The 19690-nt window shown below is 42.2% G+C and overlaps 1 protein-coding gene across 3 annotated transcripts in view; it reads left to right on the top strand.

Moving 5' to 3' along the window:
• Positions 1-19690, top strand: part of ARHGEF11 (Rho guanine nucleotide exchange factor 11) — a 787362-nt gene that overhangs the window by 434526 nt on the left and 333146 nt on the right. For 2 of the 3 annotated variants that reach the window (XM_069217873.1, XM_069217871.1), the window contains exon 21: positions 11316-11345. The exons of the other annotated variant lie outside the window; for it this stretch is intronic. In XM_069217873.1, coding sequence (XP_069073974.1) covers positions 11316-11345 — 30 coding nt within the window. The remainder of the gene's footprint in view (positions 1-11315; positions 11346-19690) is intronic. 3 annotated transcript variants of the gene reach the window in all.

The following is a 19690-nucleotide window of genomic DNA, read 5'->3' as shown; positions in this document are numbered from 1 at the left end:
CACAATAAATGCACACTGATGCCAGTGTACATTTTATTATAAAATACACCCCAGAGGGCACCTTAGAGGTGCCCCCTGAAACTTAACCGACTATCTGTGTAGGCTGACTAGTTTTAGCAGCCTGCCACAAACCGAGACATGTTGCTGGCCCCATGGGGAGAGTGCCTTTGTCACTCTGAGGCCAGTAACAAAGCCTGCACTGGGTGGAGATGCTAACACCTCCCCCAGGCAGGAATTGTCACACCTGGCGGTGAGCCTCAAAGGCTCACCTCCTTTGTGCCAACCCAGCAGGACACTCCAGCTAGTGGAGTTGCCCGCCCCCTCCGGCCAGGCCCCACTTTTGGCGGCAAGGCCGGAGAAAATAATGAGAAAAACAAGGAGGAGTCACTGGCCAGTCAGGACAGCCCCTAAGGTGTCCTGAGCTGAGGTGACTCTGACTTTTAGAAATCCTCCATCTTGCAGATGGAGGATTCCCCCAATAGGGTTAGGATTGTGACCCCCTCCCCTTGGGAGGAGGCACAAAGAGGGTGTACCCACCCTCAGGGCTAGTAGCCATTGGCTACTAACCCCCCAGACCTAAACACGCCCTTAAATTTAGTATTTAAGGGCTACCCTGAACCCTAGAAAATTAGATTCCTGCAACTACAAGAAGAAGGACTGCCTAGCTGAAAACCCCTGCAGCGGAAGACCAGAAGACGACAACTGCCTTGGCTCCAGAAACTCACCGGCCTGTCTCCTGCCTTCCAAAGATCCTGCTCCAGCGACGCCTTCCAAAGGGACCAGCGACCTCGACATCCTCTGAGGACTGCCCCTGCTTCGAAAAGACAAGAAACTCCCGAGGACAGCGGACCTGCTCCAAGAAAAGCTGCAACTTTGTTTCCAGCAGCTTTAAAGACCCCTGCAAGCTCCCCGCAAGAAGCGTGAGACTTGCAACACTGCACCCGGCGACCCCGACTCGGCTGGTGGCGATCCAACACCTCAGGAGGGACCCCAGGACTACTCTAAGACTGTGAGTACAAAAACCTGTCCCCCCTGAGCCCCCACAGCGCCGCCTGCAGAGGGAATCCCGAGGCTTCCCCTGACCGCGACTCTTTGAATCCAAAGTCCCGACACCTGGGAGAGACCCTGCACCCGCAGCCCCCAGGACCTGAAGGACCGGACTTTCACTGGAGGAGTGACCCCCAGGAGTCCCTCTCCCTTGCCCAAGTGGAGGTTTCCCCGAGGAACCCCCCCCTTGCCTGCCTGCAGCGCTGAAGAGATCCCGAGATCTCTCATAGACTAACATTGCGAACCCGACGCTTGTTTCTACACTGCACCCGGCCGCCCCCGCGCCGCTGAGGGTGAAATTTCTGTGTGGGCTTGTGTCCCCCCCGGTGCCCTACAAAACCCCCCTGGTCTGCCCTCCGAAGACGCGGGTACTTACCTGCAAGCAGACCGGAACCGGGGCACCCCCTTCTCTCCATTCTAGCCTATGTGTTTTGGGCACCACTTTGAACTCTGCACCTGACCGGCCCTGAGCTGCTGGTGTGGTGACTTTGGGGTTGCTCTGAACCCCCAACGGTGGGCTACCTTGGACCAAGAACTAAGCCCTGTAAGTGTCTTACTTACCTGGTTAACCTAACAAATACTTACCTCCCCTAGGAACTATGAAAATTGCACTAAGTGTCCACTTTTAAAACAGCTATTTGTGAATAACTTGAAAAGTATACATGCAATTTTGATGATTTGAAGTTCCTAAAGTACTTACCTGCAATACCTTTCGAATGGGATATTACATGTAGAATTTGAACCTGTGGTTCTTAAAATAAACTAAGAAAAGATATTTTTCTATATAAAAACCTATTGGCTGGATTTGTCTCTGAGTGTGTGTACCTCATTTATTGCCTATGTGTATGTACAACAAATGCTTAACACTACTCCTTGGATAAGCCTACTGCTCGACCACACTACCACAAAATAGAGCATTAGTATTATCTCTTTTTACCACTATTTTACCTCTAAGGGGAACCCTTGGACTCTGTGCATGCTATTCCTTACTTTGAAATAGCACATACAGAGCCAACTTCCTACAGTGACCCTTTAGACATCACACCTCCAGGGTCCCCACATCCATTTCTAGGTGGGATTAACGTGGAGGATGACATATATGGTATCACACCTCTGCTTCCTGATCCTTGGATGGCATATGATATTGACCTTCAGTTAGACACAGATCCTGATTTGTATCCAGGTAAACCTTACCCTCCTGACAACTCTACCATGTATCAGGAGCTTATTGGCAGGGCTGCTACTTATCATATTATCCAGTTACACAAAGAACCTTTGGAAGAGGATTTTCAGTTTGAAACTCTCTCCATAGGGTAATATTGACATAGGGCAAACTAATATCTCCCTATGATTAAAGGTATGATAAGGTATACAGAAGAAATGTTTTAGAGACCCGGCAAGGGCTAGAATTATAAATCTCAGGGTCGATGAAAAATACAAGACCTCCCCTTCTTATTGAATTTATATAAGAGGACAAATTCCACCCGACTCACTAGTTGTAACCTAAGCATGTTAGAGGACTAATTCTCACTCTGCCGATGATGCTCCACCTCCCGATAAAGAGAGCAAATTGATTTATATCTTGGCAAAAGAGTAGCAGCACAGTCCACCAATCACTGGCACATTGCTAATTCCATGGGGTTTCTAGCACGTTATGACTGGGCCCACTGGGACAAAATGGAGGAACTCCTCCAATATGTCCCAGAGAAGCATAAAAATGAGATCAACAGCTTGACATGGAAGGAAAACTAATTTCCAATCCATTGTGCATTGAATGCAGCAGATACAGCTGCTAAGGGAATTAACAATAGCATCTTTCTGCGCTGACATGCTTGGCTATGCATGTCTGGTTTTCAACTGGAAGTCCAGCAAAGCCCTAGGAAAGATGAAGAAAGATACAGAGACTGCCAAATCTATGGGCGCACTCCAAAGACTTAGTCCCTGTGGCTCTATTCGCCACTCCACCTGTCAAGCAAGGCTCTAAGACCAAATCCTCAGAAGCCTCTACCTCATACCAGTGTGAAGAAAACCATCAATCCTCTCCCCAAAGTTATTATAGAGGCTCTTATAGGGACAATAATGTCAAAAAAAGAGGCAAATGAGCTTCCCCTTGTGGTGCTTCAACCACCACAACGCAGTGATGTCCTTGGCCTTCCCCTCAACAATGTAACACAAGATAGGGGATGATTACAAGATTTTCTGCCCACATGGAAATCATTATCATCAAATCAGTGGGTGTTGGACATTATCCAACATGGTTATTGTCTGGAGCTCATCACCACACCTCCAAATATTCCATCTCACACTCATAGACTATCTCTGGAACATCAAACACTGCACAAACACGAGGTTCAAGCTCTTGTGCTCAAAGGAGCTATAGAGCCAGTTCCTCTTCAACATCAAGGGTCAGGTGTATCCTCTATAATTCCTAATCCCCAAAAAGGACAGAACTCTACGACCAGTCTTAGATCTGCGTTTTTTGAATCCCTACATCCTGTCAGAGCTTTCCATATGGTCACTCTTCAGGATGTGATCCCACTGCTCCAACAAGGCAACTTCCTCTGAGTCCTGGAATTAAAGGATGCCTATTTTTACATTCCTATGCACCCAGCACATTGCAAATACCTTAGATTTGTGATATCGGGCCAACATTACCAATTCAGAGTATTTCCATTCCGAATGACGACAGCACCCAGAATATTTGCAAAATGCCTAACATTATTGGCAGCACACTTACGCAGACAACACATCCATGTATTCCCATATTTCGACAACTGGCATATCAAAGCTTCCACTCTCTCTGTCAACAACACACTCAAACTAGCTAGGACTTAGTCCATCAACAAGGCTTCACCATCGATTTCCAAAAACCTCATCTTCAGCCTCTACAGACCCAAATGTATCAAGGGGTTATTCTAAACAACCACATTGGATTAGCCTATGCCAATGAAGCACAAATACACAACTTTCAGTTGCTGATACTATGATTCCAGGCCAATCCACGCACCACATTTAGAACGGTCATGCGACTTCTGGGTATGATGGCCTCATGCATCACTATAGTGCTGAATGCATTACTACACATGCATCCGTTGCAGGAATGTCCTGCACAACAATGGTCCCAGTCACAGGGTCAGTAAAAAGATCTAGTGTTGATAGCCGCACTCATCCCTCTCTGCTGTGGTGGAACACACACAACCTGTTAAAAGGTCGACCTTTCCTCGACCCTGTTCCTCAAATCACTCTGACTACGGAAGCATCACAGACAGATTGGGCTGCTCACTGACGGAATCTCACAGTCCAAGGCCTCTAGGATACCCAACACCAGAGTCTCCACCTCACTTACCTATAACTTCAAGCTGTTCACCTAGCATTGAAAGAATTAACTTTTTACCTGATCCGCAAGGTCGTCCTGGTCTTAAAGAACAACGTGACGACCACGTACTATTTACAAAAAGCAGGGGGAAACATGCTCTACAGTTATCACGTCTATCTCAGACAATTTGGCATTGGGCTTTCCATCACAACACCCATCTGTTAGCGGAACATTTTCTGGGAAAACACATCAGTTTTGCTGACCTTCTCAGCAGAATGCAGCAACAAGTCCACAGGTAGGAACTCCACCCACGAGTCCTACCCCCTTCTTTCAAAAGTGAGGTTTTTCGAAAATAGATTTTCACAACTTCGGACAATGCAGAATGCCCAAACTTAACCTCTAGTCTCCCAACCCCCAATCCAAGGGCAAAGCTGTATGGATGGACTGATCAGGGATATTTGCCTATTCTTTTTCGCCTCTCCATTTTTGTTTATTTCTGGTTCAGAAGCTCAGGCAAACATCCCTCACACTAATATTAGTAGCTCCCACATGGGCCCAACATCCCTGGTTCACAACACTACTAGAGCTATCAATATTTCCTCATGAGAAGCTTCCCCTCAACCGGGATCTTCTTGCGCAGTACCACAGAGAAAACTGGCACCCAAATCCCAAGGAGCTCAACCTAGCAGTTTGGTTCCTGATGTCATAGAATTTGGTTCTCTCAGTAGCCCACCTGAATGTATGACCATTCTTAAAGAGGCATTCAAACCTACTTCTAGAGCATGTTATGCAGTCAGAAACTGTCATAATAACAGTGTCAATTCATGCAACGCAATGAAACAAAATATTGTTTTGCTACCTGCTACATCTACAGCACTCTGGCCTTGATTTGCATTCCTACACACACATTTAGCAGCAATGGTTGCCTGCCTGCGTTCAAAACAGACATCTGTCTTTGTTTAAAGCTGTTATGGAAGGTCGTAAAAGAGAAATTCCACAGGAGTGGAATATTAACATTGTTCTAGCAAGACTTAAGGGTACACCATTTAAACCACTGCACAATTGCTCCCTACAATTTCTGCTTGGAAGGTTGCTTTTTCTCATTGCCGTCACTTCATTCAGACCTGTCAGTAAGCTCCAGGCACTAACCTTGGAAGAACCTTTATTCCAGCTACATAAAGATAGGGTAGTACTTTGCACAAATCCGAAATTCCTTCCAAAGGTGGTCACCCATTTTCACCTTATTCAGTCAATAGAATTACTGTGTTCTTTCCTCACCCAGAAGCAGTTGTGAAAAGGCTCTTCATACATTAGATGCTAAAAGAGCTCTTATGGATTAAATTGACAGAACTAAAGAATTTTGAAATACCAAACTTTTCTTGCTTTTTTGCCCCATCACAAAGGAAATCCCCTTTCTAAATCAGGCATCTCTAGGTGGATAGTTACATGTATACAAACATGTTAGATTAAAGCCAAAAGAAATCTGTCTTTTCCTCCTAGAGCGCATTCTACTTGCAAAATAGGGGCTTCAGTGGCTTCCCTAGGTAATATTCCTATAGCTGATGTTTGTATAGCAGCTACATGGTCTACACCTTACACCTTTACTCAACTTTATTGTGTGAATATTTTAACACACCAACAAGTTAATATTGGTCAGGCAGTGATACACTCACAGGTTAGCCACCACTTTTGAAGAACACTGCTTTACAGTCAAAATGAGATCTGATTGGCTGCCGCCACTTCAACCAGGATGTGTTGGCAGCCATCTTGGGACTTGGTCTCAGCCGTGTCTCAAGAAAAAAAAAAAGAAAAACCAAGAAAGGGGTGGGGTAGGAATACCCTGGCCCCCGTGGCCTGGTGATGGGGTCCCATAGGGACGCTGCCAGGGCCAAAAATCTCTTGTTTTTAAACATTTTGCTGAGGCTCCATGGAGAATATTCAGATTTTGGCAAAATTAAAATAAAAAGTGTGGGGGGTGCATATTTATTATACATCATTAATTTTGAAGACTTCATTAGTGAGTTTGTGATTTTGATTGCCGGCACTTAATCAGGATTAACAAGCCTCTGGGTTCCTCTGACTAGTGTATCACATCATTCTAACCTCCCTAAATTGCTTCCTGCAGAAGTGATAGCTTCTTTTTATTTATGCAAAGAGCTGTTTTGTCTGAACTGCTCCACAAGATATAAATCCCTTCATGTGAAATGCAATAGAGGATTAAGAAATGTCACTCAAAGCGCCTCAAAATGTATTTAAACTGTCAAATAAAATGTGTTAAAAGTTGGGCACCAAAAACCTTTCATAAATACTTAGTGCCAAATGCCACCATGCGTTCTGTACAAGCAAAATCACTCAATAAGATGCTCCCTATCATGTGTTCAATTAAAATATGCCGCAGCTGCCTGCAAATTCTTATTCCATCTGCCTCTGACCGCTAGATGCCAGGTGTGATGAAATCGTCAAATATTTACCAGTGACCACAGTTCACTATAAAAAATAGTTCATCGAAAAAGGTCATAAGGAAGCAGCCCAATTAAATGTATTATTGCTGTGATAAGATTGCACACAACGAAAAAGAACATGTCTTCAAATCTTAAAAAAGCATAGCATTTTCGGAGACCCACCTTTATCTTGTAAGGAACGAGTAGGAGCCAGCATTCTTAGGAGAATTGTATTTGTCATTCTCTGCAGCACGTCTAGGGACAGGATTTGTCCTGTTCTATCAAACTGATAAAACGCTGGAAATCTTCAAAATATTCCACGTATATCATATAAAGCAGGAAGTTAAAACTGCATATTAAAAGCGAAGAAATCATCACGTTGTAGCCTTCCCGTGTGATGCTGATCACTTCAGAATCAAGTGTAAAATATGTGAAAAAAGACTTAAAAAGCTACTCATTCCACTCTGTAGACCATCACTCTCTTCATCAAAGGCCTACCAGTGTAGACAAAGCAAACTGAATTTCAAACCACATTCGCCTCTTTATTTTCTCCGGCTGGCTATCCGGACGCCAGTAATCTCGGAGCACCTGCACCCTTCGCAACGACCCCTGCCAGCAGTAAATTACAAACGTGGGAGCGCAGTTGATTTCAGTAATCAGATTGTCTGAATAACTCAATGTTGTGGTGTAAGATACAGTGACATCCTAAGCAGGGGGGGGGGGGGGAGGGGAGAGGCGGCGCGTGGCTGAGGGGGGGAAACAACAATAAATAACATAACAAATTTAAACGTACCTTCCTCGGCACTTTGTTCGATCCTTTGGCTCCAGTATTTGCAGGCACAGGCTCCCAGCTTGCCTCCAGTCCTAGTGCTGCTTTCATGCTGCTGGCCAAACATACATCAGCACTGAGTGGGAGTGCTGTGCAATCCCTCTCCGTCCCTGTCATTGCTCGTGGCCCGCCCCTTTTGCAATCAAACCATAATAAACATAGTTTATTAGCGTTTAATTGTAAAACGTTTGCAGCTGCTGCTGCTGGCAAGGGGGACGACGCTGCCATAGCGGAGGATCCACCCCTGATCCTAAGGATGTCAAGGGGCTCTGGGCCAAGCATATTTTGGGGCCCCCTGTTCAGAACAGCTTTGTATTTATGATCCAGTTTCAGCTCTTTCATGCCCTCTTTGGCCAGGTCACCGACATTGCACAGGTACATTGGTCCAAATTCTAAAAATGTTTACATCTAATATTCCGTTCTATTGACGTAGTTTTGCAATACAGGAGCAGCTACCTAATATTATGCAAATAATATTTCTGACCCTCCCTTTTTTCATGTGTGAAGTCATGTTTTGATCTAAAAGTTATTTTTTATGGATGTTAAATGGTGTTGAAAAACATAGCTTTTCTCTGCAGAATGTCTGTAATAGACTCCACTACTTCACCCACATTAAAAGTAAAAGGGAAACCGTATTTAAAACAATCTGTTTAAGAATGTTTCAGGGTCATTAGGGCAAGGCACTTTGCAGAACAGGGCTGGTTGACTGGGGCCCCTTCTTAAAGGGTTGGGCCTTGGACCAGGGCCCACTTTGCCCATGCCTTAAAACGACTCTACTAAGATAGCTTGGGCACCCCTGACGTTTGCTGTGGGTATTTTAATCTTAAGGTCTTTAAATACTGCGCCCATGACACTGTGCTGATTAATGACCATTGAAGTAGAGCGCTGCAGTGCTGGCATAGCATTTTATGGTTTATTAAATCACCTGTTTTTTTTATTTTTTTATTACATTTACTGGTGCACATAATTGATAGCATTCATTGCCTCTGTGGCAATGTAGTGGCAAATGAAAAATAGGCTACAAAAAAGAATGTAGCATATTTTTTGGGCAAGTCCACATGAATCTGTCCAGAAGAGGTAGAGGTGGCGGCTCTGCAAGACAGTAAATTCCCGTATAAAACCCCACAGTGTCAGCTGCAAGTGACAGTCTACGTCATTGTGCCTTGTAATTTAGGATTTCAAGGCGTGAACCATCTTTAAGAGATGCCTGCAAATCACATAATAACAAGATGTATTGCGCACACTGATAGAGAAAAGAATGAAGGTAAACTAGAGGAATGGATGACACAATGTTCATGAGCCTCAGCCAGGTGCCATTAAACAGCCCCCAGTGTAAATCCATCATGGATTTGATGATCCGACGCCCAGTGAATGAAAAATATAAATAATCCACTCACACACTGACTCACCAACCCCCTACAGCGAACGGGTTGGCGGCAGGCCAACCTCCCTCTGCACACAGCAAAAGGCTGTGGTTGGGTGCATGTGACGGGTTGGCCGCAGCGGCCTCCGACCAACCCCTGTCGCACTCGCCGAAATCCGTGCACAGCAGCGGTTGGATTAACGTGTGGTAATGAAATATTACTTTACGTTTAAAAAAAAGTGGAAATTCACTGAGAAAACCAAACGTTACAGGAACATTTTAACAACTGAACAACAAAACCATTGAAATTCAGCAGTTATAGTTATACTTATCAGAAGAAACTATAACTTGTGCCCTACGGCTACAAGTTGTAGTTTCTTCTCATAAGCATAAGGTTTCTATGGTTTGTGTGTGTTACATCTGAACTTAACTATAACGTTTTTAGTGAATTTCTAATTTAAAAAAAAAATTCTATTCACTAACTCTAACGTTCTGTTAACCTTTGGTTTTCTCAGGGACGGAAATATATTACATTTGGTTTGAACAAAGAACCAAGACTTAACATGACTTTGTAGAGCTAACATGTCTTCAGCGAGGAGCGAGGCATTGTGGGTCTAGAGTGGCAGACATTTCATACTTTCACTAGTCATGCTATGCTTACATACAGTACCACAGAGAATGTCGTATTTGTGCATTGAAGCAGAATGGTTGCCTGCTTTTTATTAGCTAAAGTTTAGCAGTCAAATTGGTCCTTTTATTTGGCTTAAATGTAAGACTTCTCAGTTTATTATATTTTGGATATTGAAGATGACATGTTTTGCTCTTTGTTTTAGTTTAGGCTGTGTTAAATATCGTTTCATATGAAGTAACAAATGTTATTTTCCTCGCTGACTTTCGAAGGGCGGCTACTGATCAGCTCAGATCAAACAGTATAAATTACACCATCAAATGAGTTGTCATATACTCAACTGTAAAACTGTCAAATATAAAATTAAAAATACATTTTAAAAATGTACTAAACCCCATAGGCACATACCTTATACAAAATATTAGCGGGACACCTCAACCGGTGAGTTACCGGAGACACCATTTAGCATTTGCAGTAAAAGTACATCTTGGCCAAATATAGTGGCAATAATGTTTGTGAATTTGATATTAACCCTTGTAATAATAGATGTTTGGGAATTAAGTGATAATTAATGTAATATGTTATATCTGTGTTGTCAGCGAGGGTCATCTTCCCAAGGTATAGCCTTGAGCCACACGTACAGGTCGAGGCAGAAGGGCTATAGTGCTATTCGAACATTCTGTTCACACAGGGCAAATATTCTATAATAAAAATAATTATACATTTTAATGTTTAATCAGAAGATCTGTACCAGCCATTACAGGTTCCTGTGCATACCTGATTGATTCAACGAAGCACTCAGTGTTCCAGCGTTATATAACAGCCTTATAGCCCACTGTATTAAAGGCCCACTCAAAATCATACCACGTATGAAAGGGGAGCAGGGGATCAAGAGGGTTAAATGCCCTAAAAAAGAGACTTCTGGGAAACGCACAGGGTTTCAAACCAGCTATGGTTCCGAGCCTCCTAAGCCTTTCACAGTGCCTACTGTGTGTCTAACAGTTACCGCAATGCACATGGCCACAGCAGTTAGCTGTCAGACATGGGCTGCAGAAGCAGTATAGAAGTGGGCAGCAGTAAGGCCCTGATTCTCCTTTGCCTGCACTCATCTGCTTCTCTTTAGCAAACCAAGGCATTCATGGGAGCTTAGGAAAACCCCCTCTTTCCTTCTGCTGCACTTCTGATATGTGGAACTTTAAGAGGAAGGAAGGATGAATGCATGCTGTGTGCCCTTGACCACAGCCTCTGCCTTTTTAACCACTTATTCTTAGGGAATGCAGGTAACAGAGAGAAACTCTGAGACTGTCAATTAAGGTATTGCAGTGCTGGCAGTAGCGGGATTATAACAGTATTTTTAATCTGCTGCTTTATCATGTCATCAATGGATCTGTCAATGTTTCAGTGTTCTTATGTAGCATTATAGCCCTCTGCCAAATGCCATGGAGGCCCTCTCCAAACATGCAAGGGTTTAAAACTAGAGAGAGGATCTTTAACAGCTGATAAAATGTTCTAAAGAAACGGATAGCAACTGAAAGACAATTTGGTGTCAATCTTTATATATCTGCTGCTTATAAAAGCTTTCCATGCAACCTCTCCGTCTTTTTCTCATTTTTTTCATCTCTTGCGATAGGTTGCGTATTCTCATTGTTTAAAAGATCTTAATTTGACATTTCATTTGTATTCCTTTTCAGCATTTCATGTTCCCTTGTCCCCTGGTGAAGGTAAAAGGCCTCTTTCTTTTATTTCTTTTATTCATTTATTTCATTGTTGTTATCCAGTCCATTTTTGAAGGATATATATATATATACATATATATATATATATATATATTTTCACACATACACAGTTTTTCATCTTCGTTCATGGAAGGCCAGGACACCTCCAAAGTGCTGAAAGTTCAAATAAAATGTATTTGGAAGAAATAAATCTCCCATCCAAAGCGTTTTGGCCGTAACCATGGTCCGTGACCAAAGCTACGGCCGAAATGCATTGGAGGGGAGATTTATTTCTTCCAAATACATTTTATTTGAACTTACAGCACTTTGGAGGTGTCCTGGCCTTCCAAACTGCGCATATTTTGGGGGTTTCTGGAACCTGGCCAGGACTGCATTCCGGACTCTGTTTCGAGTATGTAGATATATATATATTTGATTGATTTATCATCCAAGTTTATTAAATGGATATCAGCAGCATAGAACAAAACATGAAACATTTGATTAACCACAATTTTAAAAGCAATATCAATTTTATTTGAAGACCTGCTGAAAGAATGTGATCAACTGTTGAAAAGAGGAAATGGAGATTAATAGCAATATGAATCAGAAATTTCAAGAGGAGCAATTTTGTGGATTTCTGTGAGGTAAACAGGATAATGAGCAGGTTAGGTTGGGTATACATTTTGTGAGATGCCCTGACCATTTAAAGAGGCTACAATATTCGAAGAAAGGAAGTGCTCTCCTGTGAAATAGTATCTCTCACTATTACTGACTATGAAAGTACTAACTCTGGAAAGTCATGAGCAAACATAATGAAATATGCAGAGGAACATTTTTTAGACCTGTTCTGTGTAATGAAACAGGATCAGCTTCTAGAGCAAATAGGAGAAAGAAAAAACAGTGAGTAGAAGGTAGAGAAAGAAGCCATTAATGGGCAAAAAAAGAAGTGTAGCAAAAACAAAATCAGAGTTTTAGGAAAAAATGTGATAACCCATCAAAACCATGTATCAAAACATTGATCTACATATGTGAGCATGTAATAATTGAGACATAACATGAGTTACTAGGTGTGAAGCTAAGTGACTGTCCAGAGAATCATTTTGACTGCACACAGACAAGATTGAGATCTTCAAATAATTAATAAAACTAAAAGTAGCTAAGACATTTGCAGTGAAATCACTCACAACAAAAGACAATTTAAGTTCTAAACTAATACATCTGCAAATTGAAGATCTTACAGAGTTGGAAACATAATGTGAATTATTATTAGGAAAGCTTCCAGATACTGACAGTAATTTCTTGAAGGAACTGTACGTGGTTATGCCACTAAGTCAAAAGAGTGACGTAAAAGAAAAGTGAAAATAATCAACAGACATGATGGATGTTGTTGATGTTAACCATGAGCTTATGATAACATATTTTTTTTAAACTGAGCAGGTAGAATTGTAAATATACCATACTAATTCAAATCAAGCAACATGAAGCTGTTGAAAGTCTTAAAATGGATAGTAATTTAGCGATTAAACTGTCAGATAAAGGACTCAATATTGTATTGTTAAATAATTTTTTAGATGATGCTCAGCGACAGTTGGATGACACAGGTTAAGAAATTTACTTTAGTGAAAAATACTGTGGGGTAATATTGAGATATGTTGGCGGAATTGCTCACACTGTTGCCATTATTGTCTGAATAGGTATAAATATGGTCTATTTCTGATTTAGAATGAAAATAAATGTATAGCTAGAGAGTATTCTCTCAAGGTAGTTTAGCTAGAGAATATAATAAAGTCCTGATTGCAATATTAAATTTAAATCTTGTAAGCGCCATGAGTAATCAAGAAATCATATTTCTCCACTTGAAGATAGAAGGGTCAAATCTTTGCTTTGCAAGCTTCCCTATACTGAAAAAAAAGCCTGTAACATACCACTAACTCTCATCCTAATAAGCTCAAGTGCTGCTTTCCCTCTCGAGGTTTGGGCAGAAAAAAACAAAAAAATGCTGAAGAAAAATCAAAAGAGAAACTAAATGTAATCAGTCAATTCAGAATGGGAGCTTTGAACATTGCAGATTATAGGGCTAATGGCAGAAATAGCAGTATCAACTAGCAAGGTGAAACGAGTAGAGAAGAGTTTTACTGAGCAGATACACGTGATCGCTACAAGCAGCAAATAATCTAATAAAATCAAAATGATCATGCAAAACTCCTGGAGTTTAACATAAAGAAGAATTGACAACAAAATAGGATGCTCACAGCTATAACCTACAGAATGTCTGTCACTAAGGAATCAAATTGTACTTCTCTGAAAAAACCCCAGTTTGGTTACAACAAAAATATGATTCCTGTCCATGTAAAAATGCATAGAAGAGGTATGTAAAATGGACCTCCTACTTTTTGCCTAAAACAATAACATCAATCAGTATATTGCACTTAAGGTATATCATGTGTATACATTATAGAATGTATTAGTAGGAAAAGATATGTAGGCGGTAGTAGCTGTGTGCTTATAAAAATAGTACACAGTGAATAAAAAACACAAATTTCTTATGGCAAAACATTTCTACCAGTGGCAAGAAAGTAAAACTGGCTCACATGTGGAGTGGATATTGTATGCAAAAATGTGATATATTGATTAGACTATTATCGTTGCACAGATTAGAATAATGATATATTATCAAATAAGAACCTAAGTGACCCAAACAATTCAAGAATTGAATGTTCACCTGAAATATAGTAATAAGTTATTCTGTCTCGTCCACAAAGCAACCGTGAATTTTCAGAAAACATAAAAAAATGCTATGTTTGTAGCATGTGTGGCTGTAGATACACATGCTATGCATACATCTAGTGTTGGACTCAGACATTACAAGTTGATTTTCTTTGAAGAAGCATTGAGCCACAGGATGTTGTGTGGCTCCTCCCTTAGTGTTAAATGAACATGGTCATCAGCTCCACCCGTAGATTGCTTTTCTCCACCATTTGGTTAGGACGTGTTTTGTTACTGCTTCAAAGTCGACGGGCTCCCTTGGCCTTTCTAGACGATAGCTCTTGACAACATTCAGCCCTCAGGTCAGAAGACCAATCCTTCTGAGTCTGTTACAAGAAGAAAACAAGCTTCCGAAGTAGAATCTCTGTGGAGCCGCAGGATATGGACAGACTTTGAATCAAGGTCTCCTTCGAGTCCTTCTTCCCAAGTACGTAAAGACTTATAGAAGGTGGGCAAATGCAGGGTGATGGCTCAAACCCCCATCTGCTTTTGCCCACAGTGCAACACAAACTATTCTTAGGCAGATCACCACAGGTTATACAATGGCTGCTTCTCTCCTGAGCACAGCAAGACTTTGTGAGAATCCTGTGCCACATTTGTGTTACAAAATACACCATACATAAGGGAGCGAGTGATGTTGGGTGCATCTTAGAACGCACGAACAGTTTGCTACTGAGACCCCGGATGTTTTTGGGGGACAAGACCCCCTTGATGCCAAGGCAGAAAAGGCAAGGTCCTCTGGAGTTGCATTGTACCAACAAACACCCAGCACACATATTGAGTCTTCCAGTGCCTCTGAGGGGTGAAGGTTGAGGAAATACATTTGAGGTCAGCGCCATAGGCTGAAAATGAAAATCACTCCCATGTTGACTGTGAGCACTACCCCAGCACAAGCACAGAAACATCATGGTTTTGAGGAAGAGCACCACCCTGGATAGAGCCAGGCATCCATCTTCAAACCCTCTAGGCAAAAGCCATTGATGCCTGGTGCACCTCTGGCCTCTGGCTCATGTTGATACAGGGATAAGACTTTGAAGTCAAACATCACACCTCCAAAATCCCCCACAAGTCCAACTTTGTGACCTAAGTGGGTGCCGAAATATCAGTCAAGGCCTTTCAGATGCCTATAAAAAAGGGTGGTGAGGAATTTGTAGTTGAGGGGAACGCAGCCATCAGGTGCTTTGTCTTTGCATATGAAGATGTGGTCTGCAATGTGAATACTAGTGTTCGCCGCCACCGGTACACATAGCTTTGTGTCCCAGATTTTAAAAAGGGGTATATCAATATCTTTCCAATGTCCTTCGCGGTGGGGAACATCTTTGGACTCCAAGCTGACAAGATATTAGAGAAGATTAGGAAAGACTCTTGGATTGCTATGTCCATGGGTGCACTGCAATTGTTGGGTCAAAGGAGATCCTTTCTTAGTCACCATGCGAGAGGAGGCAACAAGAAAACACCATCAAAAGGGCACTGACAACAGCAGCAGGCCTTCCATGACTCCCTTCAAGTAGGTGTTTGTCACAAGGTGAGGTAGGAGCATAGGAGGCGTAGGTGAAATAGGCAATGAAGCACTTAACTTCCCATCCATCCTCGCCCAAATCATCTAACACCTGTCAGTGTGTTCCATTACTGAATGGAATTCACATCAGGCCCCCCTTACCCTTTAAGAAAAGTAGTGACCCGGGGGTGGGGGAGGGGGGGTACTGGGCCCCCAGGACATTCAAATGCTCACGGAGGGGGTTGTGCTGCCCCCTCCTATATATAGTGTGTATATATATATATATATATATATATATATTAGGCTTCGGGAGGGCACACGGCCTCCTTCCCCTTTAAAATATATATATGACCCTAGGGAGATGGGGTCCCAAGGGCCTAATAAGGTTCAAGGATGGAGGGCCTCACTCCTCTTTAGGTCGGGCACAGAAGCGTTCTGTCCTGTTGTAATCTATCTGTGAGCTTTTTAACTTTGCCCACCGCTCGCCCGTCACTATCACTCGTTCATGGGCTTGCCTTTCAAAAATCCTTTGTTATCATTGGTAAATGCTTTATGTTTGTCCCTCCTTGGGGCAGTTTTGTTGGCCATCGACCCTGTGACATGGATAATTGCACGTTTGCGGATACGTTTGACTGTGAGCAAACTTCTTACCCCTTTAGTTTCTCTCCTTTGCGTTCATGCTCATGGCAACCATGGCGCTTTTAATGAGGTTGCTTATATCAACTGATTTACTTTTCATTTTCAATTTATGTGGCAAGAAAAGTCCAGTTAGGAATGTACAATGCTAATAGCTCTAACTGGAGCAAACGCGAGACCCATTGCATTGCAAATTCTTGTTTTTTTATTGGTATTGCTCTGGTGATGAGATCTCTGAGGCCTAATAGGGCTCTGGGATGGAGGGGTGCGGCCCCTCCTCTCCTTTTTTCTTGTATTTGGCCCCAGATAGGGTCCCCACTGCCTGAATGCCAAGCTTATGCTGTGCCTGGCAAAGGCTGTGCAGAGAGTGGGGCTGATTCAGCTGTAAGCGGCGGTCGCCAGTAGGTAGTTATAGTTAGGACTATGTTTCCATAGAAAAAGTATTTTTCGACTTGCCTATATCTTTGGCACAGTTTGAATCTTCACAATTTTTTTTAAAGAAGTGTGCTGGTGATTATTGTTGCATACGGAAAGTTTTGAGGTGATCTGTCAAGTGGAGGGTCAAAAAAATTGGTTTTCCCAGGTTAATTCCCATAGGACCTTTAAACACAACTGCAGCCCGAACCACTGGACGGAATCATTTATAATATGGGGCCCTCCCATGGACCCCCAGCTCCCCGGGGCTTTACTGAAATATAATGTGGGGGTGTTCACGGCCACCCCCAGCCCGGAACCGCCACTTCCTGGGGGCTCTAATTACATACCTCCCCAGCCCAGGGGACCAGCACATCACCAGGGGCCAAAATAAATCTAAGCTAACTAGAACGTGCGCCCTCGCCATGCACTGCTAATTACCCCACAAATTACGACACTCATGACATCTTTGATAACATCATTCATATCACATAACTTTATGATTGATCAGATAAATGTGCATGGCAGGGGACCGGGTTATAGTTACTTTAGAACACACGTTTTAGTTAATTGAGATAACTAACTATAACTGGTAAAGATCTATGGTTTTGTATGACTAAATTCAGAACCTAACTATAACGTCCCTGTAACCTTTGTTTTTTTTCAGTGATATATATGTATAAAATAATATACAGGTAATACTGCCCTTGAGGAGTTCTGGTAACCCTATGAACCACTGGGCTAAAAGATAAGTGAAATGTAAATGCCAGCAAAACTGTGAAATACCACTTATGTTTACGTTACATATCCATTATGTAGTTAGCAGGATAAAGGTACATTTTTGTTTATTGAAAGCAGTGTCGGAAATATTAGACTATCAGCATTTTAAACGAAAAAAAGAAACGTAGTTATCTGTAGTGGTAAGACATTATAGTTGCTGACTGCAGAGTACAGCTATTGATGGACCATTATGGCAATTAGTATATTAAAGGTATGTTTTCCTTTAATAAAAAAGATACTATTAAAAAGTGGTAATGTTAAAGCTTAACAGAGTAGTTGTGGGTTGCAATTACTTAAATGGATAGTCAATGCTTAATCTAGATCTCCTTGTCAATAACATCTTTATTTTGTGGAAATTATCAGGTAACATATAGAAGAACTTTTAGTTTTGAAGCCCTTATACCACAGTTTCCTTTGCAATAAAATCAGCCAAATGTGTGTGTGTTAGATATATATACACACACACAGACACACACTGTTATTTGTAGAATGAGACAACATACGTAGTATCGGTGTGTTATGGGAAACAGTTCTAGAACATCCTGGATCCTTAAAACATGGTGTAGCTCTTCAAGACAGTGGTTGCATGCCATCCTCACCAAGAAACATTTTGCTCTATTACAATTCAGGTAGTCTACCATTATGTTAGTAGAAAACAAGTTTATTCACATGTTGCTCCCTATGTGAATTGTGTGTTTGCATTAACTTACCATTGTGAACCTTAGAACATTGTGTGATCGTAGTCAAATGATTCCCAATGGTATTCATCAGTTTATCTTCAAGAATATGGTGGAATTGGCGATAGGACCTCTATTTGTGAGCATGATAAAAATATTGAGCACTGTACTTTTCATTTATTTTATGAATTCACCTTGTTCAGTCTTGACAGGGGCATTTACATTGAAACCAAGTGACCACTGTCATAATTTTTAACAATAGTCCTCTTTCTTGCCTCTGTAAATCAACTGTTTATAAATGTGGTTAATAAATGTCAGTTGTATGGTTTAGGCAGTGACCTCAGAGAGTACACCCTGAATTGGGGTTAGAAAGTATTTCAAGGAGAAGCATGATTCTGTGATTACCTCCATCTCTTAGGTTATCACTATTTCATAATCTACCAAAGCAGCTCTGCAAAGTATCTACTGAACACATTTGAGAGGTTTTAAGACTTTAGTCACATTTGTCCATTAGTACATGAAATAGCCTTAAAAAAAAAACAAATCTGTCCATAAAGGCTACTTTAACTCCCAAAGTAAGCTAAAAAAGAAATCCCAAAAAAACATTAAGGGGCCGATTAGGAGTTTGGCGATGGAAACTCCTGTCCTCCAAACTCCCGATGGGGTGGTCGCTGCGTGCTGGTGACCTCCCTGCAAGCCCAATTACAACTTTCCCACTGGGCTGGTTTCTGCCTGTCAGCCCAGTGGGAAAAGTGCAGCAGCATTGTTGCCAGCTAATAATAATAAAGCCTGCGGCTCTGCTGCCACACGCAGGGGGGCACCAGCACCCTTGAAATACGCACTGTCTGCACACAAGACAGTGCACATTTTGGGGGTGCTTGGCAGGGGGACCCCTGCACTGCCTTGCACCTGTTCTCCACTAGCTTTTTCTTGGCGGTGATACGGCCATGAAAAGGCTGGCAGATAACAAGGTTATAATATGCAGGGCAGCGATTAGTTCAGCTCCGCCCTGGCTGATTACAATCTGCACCGCTGTCAGCCCTTTGGGATCTGAGATCCTGACGGGGATGGCGGTAGGTTGGCAGGTCTGTCCGCCAGCCTGGTAATGTGGCGTTCTGACCGCCACAGCGAGGCTGGTGGTCTTCAGACTGCCAGAATCATAATCATGACCAAAGTGTTTAAAATAGTGGAATCAAATGGTAGCGAAAAAGTGATCTCATTTCATACTGCATGAAAATCCTGTAATGATCAGTGAAGTTTTATGTGCTACCTCAACTTTCGATTAGCATTCCACTCTGTATGCAAACTGCCCCATCTTCCTTGAGCCACCCTTGCATCCTTAGTTGATTGTTCTAAGTAATCAGCCTCGTATGGAATGCTCTCCCTGACTAGTAGCAGACTACTTATTACCCCCTGCTCTTCCCTTCATTCACAAACACTACAGAAACCTGCACAGTCTCAAATATACTGTTAATCTCGCCTTTACACCTTTTCTTTATACCATGTATACATCTGTCCCACATGTCTAAATACATACATATAACATGAACATGTTCTATAACTGTAGTATTCCATCGAGT

The sequence above is a fragment of the Pleurodeles waltl genome, chromosome 12 (assembly GCF_031143425.1).
Source record: "Pleurodeles waltl isolate 20211129_DDA chromosome 12, aPleWal1.hap1.20221129, whole genome shotgun sequence".
NCBI lineage: Eukaryota > Metazoa > Chordata > Amphibia > Caudata > Salamandridae > Pleurodeles > Pleurodeles waltl.
Note: the sequence above shows the minus strand (reverse complement) of the source record. Positions and strands in the feature narration are given on the sequence as shown.